The 8,380-nt window shown below is 45.1% G+C and overlaps 1 protein-coding gene across 1 annotated transcript; it reads right to left on the bottom strand.

Annotated features, from left to right (window-relative positions):
- Window positions 1-3,580: 3,580 nt before the first annotated feature.
- On the bottom strand, window positions 3,581-7,296 carry LOC119381599 (uncharacterized). Its single transcript, XM_037649374.2, has 3 exons — window positions 7,268-7,296; window positions 4,312-4,580; window positions 3,581-3,706 (listed from the first exon to the last, which is right to left on the bottom strand). Exons 1-3 carry the CDS (start codon window positions 7,294-7,296, stop codon window positions 3,588-3,590), a joined length of 417 nt encoding a protein of 138 aa, XP_037505302.1. The 3' UTR covers window positions 3,581-3,587.
- Window positions 7,297-8,380: the final 1,084 nt, after the last annotated feature.

Here is an 8,380-nt window from a genome sequence, read left to right as displayed (position 1 = left end):
ACCTACGCAGCTGCACACTTTGTTGATGCTCTGACTGATGATGATGATCAATTATGCCTTAGCGCTTTGTACTAATTTGTGAGCCTTTAAAGGGGCCCTCCAACACTATTTTACCTCCCATTTTTTACTCCCGAGTTGCGTACAATGAGATTAGTGCAGTAAGAACACCAGCTATAGGGGCACGCAGTCCAAAGTTATTCAGTCTAGAAAATTAAAAATACAGGAAAAAAAAGTTGCCTACCCTCTACTCGAATTTTGCGGGGTCACATGGCCACGTTTCACTCACCAGTGACAGTGCCGCCAATACAATGAGCTCAAAGCTCCTATGTAGGGGAAGCTTGCACACCATTGTTGCTTGTCCTGTCCAACATAATGTGGACACCGTTGCCATAATAACAAATGGGGGCGCTAGTGCTTCCAAGCAAGGCTTTGTCCGTTGTTCCATACGACACTCCATGTCGCTCCCTTTTATCATTCTGAGAAAGGAATTTGTGGAGCGACAAGGACGGTAAAGCACGGTTGCCCTGCTGGTCAAGCATCCTGGGACTGCGCAAAGTTGTTTGCGGGTTGTTCGGTAAGCCTACTGAACTAGCCCGAACAACTGCAAGGGCGCAGCGACATCAATTCAACGAAGGGGATTACTTGCACCACTTCAACAATGATCAAGAGTGTACCGCACATGCAGAAAGAGGCAGCTTGCAAACGTACAGAAGAAAGAGAAAGGAAGAGAGAGAAGCCTTCCATATGGACATCTGACCGACGCAAGCTAGAAAGCCAGAGGCGAAATGGTAGTTGCAGTGATCTTTTTTGTTTCGACAGCATCTATTTGGGGTTCAATGAAAAAGCACAGAAAAGAAAAACGAAACCCAGTAGTAATCTCAGTTTTGATGCCACGCTACGATCACTTCTAACGTTACATTTACCCAATCATAGGCTTGCACTCGTCTCCGTCACTTCCGCCCGCAATAGCTCTGGCGAGCGTCACTACGTGCTGGTGTGGTCAGCAGCGATGTAGTGACTTCATTGCATGACTAAAATACTAAATAATTTGATATTGGTGCCTAGACCTATGCTAAAGTTATCCCCAGCTATCAGTCTACGCACACCACAAATAAAAGTTAGGTGGTTCAAAAGTGTTGGAGGGCCTCTTTAAAGGGATACTGAACAAAAATGGGAAAAACTGACGAAAACATACAAACTATGCTCAGAAGACACAACTGTTCCGATAAACAGAGTTTATTTCATATATTTTTGAACAGATGGCTGAAATTTTGGATTGTCAGTGCACGGCGGCTGCACGTCACCGTGAGCCGTGACGCCAGAGTCACCGTGGCGGATGCAGAGTGCACGTTTTGCTGTCCTGCTACTCCACCTCTCCTTTACAACTCGCTTTCCCCCTTCCACACGTACACTGAGACGTGCCCAACCATTTATGGGCTTTACCCCACTCGGGAGCATTGTTTGCTGCTGGTGCCGATCGCACTGGTTCTAGAAACCGTAGTGGCAGCTGAGAAGGTTGAGAGACGCGAGTGACGGCTGGCATTGCTGTCATCCCCGTTTCCAGTGCATTGAACGTGACCAAGCGTCACGTCCTCTAGTTCACAGCGTGGCCCCTAGATGTGGCAGTTTGTGAAAAACGCATTCCTTTCTTTATTTTCCTCTAGTTGCTGCCTGAAATGACTGTTGAGTCTATTGATTTCGGATTTCAGCACGTAATCTTTCAATTTGGCTGAATATCTTGGCAGCGAAAATTTTCAGTATCCATCCACTCATTGTGCAATTCGCGTGGTGTGACACCTGGTGCGATTGTGCTCTTCTGGCACGCAATATTACATGTGTTGACATAACTCTTCGCACTATACAATACCTCTATAGGGTTTTTTCCCCCACGCATTTTCAAGCACTATCCAGGCTCTGTGGTAGAACACTTGAATGCCGTGCTGATTGCCTGGGTTTGATTCGGGCTCGAACCCCAATTTTCAATCTTTGCATTTATAAGAATTTTTAGCTCTCAGACAACATCGATTTATCGCTCTCGACCAACGCCACCGACACCACATTTTTTGCAACACAGGTTCCTTAACACTATTGCTTCAATATCTTCAGGCTCAAGTTTTCAGCAGCAGGGAGGTGGGGGTAAAATGACGAATGCTGTTGGAAAGGTGTACCGACTCGTTTTTATGCTGGCGTGGCTGAGGGCTTGGCAGAGTTTGGAGTCAACTGTGCCAGATGCAAACCTTAGTACTATAAGCCAGAAAGGCTTGCAAAGTAAGAAAATGGTTTGGTATGGGTTAAGTTTACAGACCGCAGATACACCAGCGACAGTGGTTCGAGTGATCTGCCCAGATCACAGAACAAAACGAGACTCCCAGAAACGGAAGCAGCCGAGCATCTGACAATGTGGGCATGGTAGTCGCTGCATAGGGTATTATCTGTACAAGGCCACACCAACTAGCCCATCACATCACTCACACCATAAGTGATGGAACAGATGTGCAGAACAGGTCTGAACGTATATTTTGGCAGGGTTTGCTTTGACATAGTGAATAAGGAACGCACAGGAACACGTAGAACCATAGGTTGGTAAACTCATGAGTCGACTCACTCAGATTCTCGCAGACTCGGATCGAGCCCAGAGTCTGAGTGGGTCCGGGTGAATAATATTTCGGTGAGTTTGAGTCCGAGTGAGTGCGGTTGAGGAAAATATGGGTGAGTGCGAGTCCGAGTGAGCCCTAAGCACAAAATATATTTGTTGAGTGCAACTGAGTGAGCTCCACCTTTTGTTGCCAACCCATGGTCCAATCTGCTCATCGTCAGCATTACTATCAGCCTTCTGTCGGCTTACGTTTGCACTCCAGTCTTTCACACATACCTCAACACACTAGCATTCATGCGCCACTACAATATTTATTGATCAGAGGTGCGAGTTGGGGAGGGGGGTTGCCATGGTCACCCCCACAAACTCTTTCAGAGGAAGTTCTTGATAAACACCATTGAAAAACTTAATCTGGCGCTAACAGACTCGTGAGTTGAGTCGCTCAGACTTGGGTCAAGCCTCGAGTCTGAGTGAGTCTGGCTGAGTAATATGCTGGTGAGTTTGAGTCCGAGTGAATCCGGTTGAAAAAAAGTTTAGTGAGTCTGAGAGTGATTCTGGTTGAGGAAAATTTTGGTGAGTTTGAGTCCGAGTGAGCCCTCAGAGCAAAATATATTTATTGAGCGAGTCTGAGTGAGCCCCAATTTTTTTGCCAACCTATGCAAAGAACACAGAGAAAAAAGCTTGACCTTAGTCATTTTGGACATTACCTACAGGTTGCCTTGCATAGCTCCGTAGCAGCTTACTGCACACTAACATTAGCAAAGCTGCACTCTAAAGTAAGCGTGAAGAGCATGGTATTTTATCTTTTCTTACCACAAAAAGAGAAAATGTTTTCTCACACAAAAAAGTAGTAGGTCTAACTAACCTGGTATTTTTGTTTAATAGTGCCTATTTGTCATCTTTAAGCTTAAAGAATTTATGAACGCTATTTATTACAGAGGAGGGCACAAGCTGCAGGAACAACACACTTTAATGGAAATGATCTTTTTCTTTAGTACATGGTGATGAAGGCATAGGGAAACATTGGAAACCGTTTGAGAGCGATGATGATGAGCAGCGTCACAAGGGCTGGCACCACGAATGCTGTGGGAAGAGTGTTAGTTGCCTTCCCTGCAAACAGATACAAATGGCAAGCTGCAGTCAGTTCAATAGCCATGACAATTGCTCAAATAAAGTTGCCAGTTTTGCTCACTGTCCCATTCCAATGAGAGGGAAGTGGCCGCTTACGTGGCCTTCAAGGTTGTAAAAAACCATAACACAGCCGTCCTCCTGAAAGTTTTAACCTGCTACCTTCCCCCAACTCGTCGCCCCACCTCCCCGTGAAGAGCTAGAGAGAATTCTATAGCTAGTCCATCAGGTCCTTCAAAGGACCTGAAGGACCCTATTAATCGGAGCTGCCCTCTACACACGGTGATTTCCCAAGGGGGAGTCAGACCTCTTGGTTTTCTGAAGGGGGATATACAAATCCCCTCAGTAAGAAACACTTGTTTCTTTTTTTATGCCTGCCTACAGGTTCCAGTGCTCACTAGTGCACCTTCGGCCAATGACTATTCTGCACGTCACCGCTGAACAAGCTCGAATTCCACCATGTTGTTGGGCTCACCATCTTGTGATCTCCTATTGGCTCACAGGGGGTGCAGGTCAATTACCCCCTCTCTTAACTGAAGACGCCTTAGATTGAGCAACATACACATGCTCGCCCCCACAATACTCACATCGGAAAGCCGCATTTGGGCTGCTGCCATGGGGTGCAGATGGGGGTGTATCGTCCGGTTTTTTTGGCCCATCTGGTTTTGGCCCAGGTGGTTTTGGCCCAGGTGGTTTTGGCGCATCTGTTGGTGGTCCATCTGGATTCGGCACAGGGTGTTCCGTTGTTATCTCAGGCCCTCCCCCACCTGATTTTTTCACCTTGAATGCCGCAGATGTAATCTGAGCCGAACAGGGAGTCTTTTTTCCTGCCGCAGCCTTACTGCACACGAACCCCCTGCAAGAGAGCCATTCCTGTATAACAGTCAAGCTAGAGTGTTAGCTGCTGCGGAGACTTCTTTCACTGCTTGAATCCGTAACCAAGTCTGACACATGCGACAAAAAGGTATGCACAAGCACCTTGTAATGCCATGTGCCAACCTTGACCCAAAGGAATTGTGTTCTAAGATCAAAAATTCCTGTTTCATCTAATGAAGAGACACTACAGCATAGACATTACTCAGCTGATTTCCTTTTAAACAGGTTATGCTACAAGGCAAAGGCATGCACTAGCAAATCCTCTTCACTAGCCACTATAACTGCCTTAAATACTCATTTTTTCCCAGGGCTGTAACTAAATGGAATCAACTGTCTAACGATGTGGTGTTGTGGACTTCCCTTAATTGGTTTGTCTCATATTGTGTAATCATTTATTTTTGTTTTCATTCTGTTACTGCTGTACTGGCCCTTGAGGTGGTGTCTGTTTATTTTCATGATATTTGTATGGTCTTTGTACCAGTACCTACATGTTCAATTTATCTTTGTCTGCCATAGTGGTTACCTATATTATAAAGTTGTATTCCCATTTTGCGAAAATCCCATTACGGGAGTGCAGTAATTTTAAATAAACAAAAGAATAATGATACAAGGTCTCACACTTGTATGATATAATTTGGCATAATTACTGCATGGCAGGCATCACAGACTTGGAACTCTTTGCCACTGAAAGAGGGAGCGACACGTTTTTGCGACTAGCAGCCACAGCACACCACTCGCATTCTCGACCAAAGCAAAGCACAAGGAATGCCAGTTGGAACACCAAATCAAAGCACACTGGGCAACTTGTTCAATCTACAGAGTACAGTGGAACAAATGTAGCCTTTTTTTCTTCAACAATTGAAGCCTAGAATTCTGGAATTTCTGGAAGCCTGTTCATGAATCTTCATTTGTTGTTGTTTTTCTCACTCCTGCAATAGCCTCCCTGAGGCTGCAGTATGTAAAAATAAATAAAATAAATTTTAAAAATTCATAACCGGAGTGTTGGGCCTTCTTTACACCCGATTGGATCAGAGGATGTATTGTGGCATCAGAAAGGTGCCATAATGCGGTAGCGCCCCACAGATGGGGCATGAGGGATAACACAGCCCACTCCTCATAGTTTGGCTGCCGCCCCTGAACATTTATTTAAGTGCAGCCCTAATGCTATGGAATTCACTCACTGCCAATTGAATCGTCCTAGACAAATTGAATGCATAGAATGTATTACAAGCGCTGTCTTTTCTCAAAATATAACACACGACCCACATCTAAATACGTTGCAACGTGGACTGTCGAACCAGCTTTTTTTCACGATATGAGCAATTACCGAGATAACACACAGATTTGTGGCAAAGCAAGTGCATGCATGTCTCAGTGTGCAATGTTTCTATTTTGCTTTGACCGCTACCTTCCTTGTATTCCTTTTGTATTTATTTCTATTTTGCTTTTAGTTCTTTTTTTCCTTTATGGAATCATGAAAAATTATGTACTTTGGTTTGTTCAAGTGGAATACATAAAAATAGTCGGCTTGACTGTCACAGCAAATTGAACTTCTATGTATCTAGTAAAACTATTCAATACAAAAAGCTTTTTGAATTGTCCACTAGTTAAATAACGCGAAATTGAAACTGGAAGCTATCGAAGTTGTTGTACTGTTTATTCGGCAGAAATAATGATGCTGAGGCATCATTTCGAAGCTATCAGTCTCAAAACTTAGCGAATGTACAGATCGGTGTTGCACTACTATAGCAAGCTGTTAGATTGAAGTTTTCAAAAGAGTTGACAGAAACAACAATACATGCTGTTTTGTGAAATGGATGGCCCACAGTTCTATAACCCCGCCATTCCACAGCGTTGTCTGCAAAGCAAGTGGTGGAGTATTTGCAGTACTAGTAGGCTGTATACATAGCTTGCACTGACGTCACCGTGGCCGCCATCTTGGGGGACCAGCGGGTTGAGACGCTCCGTGAGCTTTTGTTCGAACGCACCGAGCAAGAAACGGTGACGGCTCGCCATCAGATTAGTGCCGGTGCACCGAAGCATCCCTCACACCAAAACCCCCGCGTTCCTTTGTGTTCCCCCTTGGCGCGGCTGGCGAACAAAAGAAAGCAGGGAGAGCACAAAAGAACGCGGGGACCGAACACCTGGGTGTCCTCCTCTGCACTTACACACTCTAATGAGATAAAAATGTCACGGTGGCCGCCATGTTGGGGCTCCAGCGCAGAGCACCTATCTGTGACGTCACGTGCAAGGCATGTATAGTTTGAGCCATTTGAAGCTGCTTCTCGAAGAGTGACGCAGTAAGGTATGCGAGACATTCTGCGCAACGCGACAAGCTAATGACATCGGCACGGCATGTTATTTGTGAGGTTGCAGAGGTGTCTGGAGTCTGTGTTGTGAGGTATGTGTACTCTTTCACAACAAACGCTTCAGAGCAGGCCCGTAGCCAGGGGGGGGGGGGGCGCCCCCCCCCCGAAATTTTTATGATACATGGTGTTTTACCGAAAATAAATCATGAACATAGGCGTTTTTCTCAAATAGTCAAGGCTTTCAGCAAGTAGCCCCCCCCCCCCCCCCCCCCCCCGAAAAAAATTCCTGGCTACGGGCCTGCTTCAGAGGGTGGGGTTTGCCGTGGTGGTGTAGCGGTTACGGTGCTTGGCTGCTGACCCGAAGGTCACAGGTTTAATCCCAGGCATGGCGGTTGCATTTCAGTGGAGGCGAAATGCTAGAGGCCCATGTACTGTGCGATGCGACCAGATGGTCGAAATTTCCGGAGCCCTCCACTACGGACAGCCCTCATAATCACATTGTGGTTTTGGGACATTAAAACCTTGATGTTATTATTATTCAGAGGGTGAGTGCAGTGGAAGCACTTTGGCTATCCTGGCCTATCTGCACTGCAAAAAACCTGCCTTGCCCGGGTAAAACAGTTGTGAGTAGCGCTTGTCTTCGTCTTCTTTCTTGTGTCGCTCATTGTTTTATTCTTTGCGCTAATTTACCTTAGCCAATAGTTTAATAGTATGATGTGTTCTCCCATCAAAAAGCGAGTCCTCATGTTTGTGGCATAATCGGATGTGAAGTTTTCATGTGGTCAGTAATGTACCATTTACTTGTTAAGACGATGGATAATAGGCCAAATGCATATGGGAACTAGCTTACTCGCTGAAATAATGCATCCCCCTATGCTATTCAAGTGCATATGTTATAGGTATGGGCACTTGTCCGTGTTGTCATATTATTATTATGCACTCATGTATTGCTGCATCTATTACAGTCTAGCATCCTGGCTCTCTCCATTTTTGTTTTTTCTTTACTCAAGCTTCCGTTTTTGTAATGTACTGCTATCCGCATCTGTAACGACTCATGTTTTGTCAATCTCATCACTGCATTTTTTTCACTGATATTCTAAGCATCTCTTGTTTGTATGTAGGATGGATGGATGCTATGAGCATCCCCTTTATAACAGGGCAGTGACATGTACGCCACCAGGCTTGACAAAAAGAAGAAGAAAAAAAAATTTTTTTTTAAGTTGGCCTAATGCCTTGTCTACATCGATTAAATCGATCTTACCATAGAAAAAAATTCACAGCCCAGCTCTGTGTCTCTTACGGCAGAATGACTTTATTTTTCCCACTATTTATTTTTGTCCCTTCTCTCTACTTTTCTGCCACCAATACTCTAACCATCTCTTACTTATCCCTATCATGGACGTGTTCAGCTTTCCATGGTTGTCCCTAAAACCCGAGGCTTTGAATGCTCGTGCCTAAACATGCACCTGGG

The sequence above is a fragment of the Rhipicephalus sanguineus genome, chromosome 2, assembly GCF_013339695.2.
Source record: "Rhipicephalus sanguineus isolate Rsan-2018 chromosome 2, BIME_Rsan_1.4, whole genome shotgun sequence".
Lineage (NCBI taxonomy): Eukaryota > Metazoa > Arthropoda > Arachnida > Ixodida > Ixodidae > Rhipicephalus > Rhipicephalus sanguineus.
The sequence above is the reverse complement of the archived record's forward strand: the minus strand, read 5'-3'. Positions and strand labels throughout refer to the sequence as shown.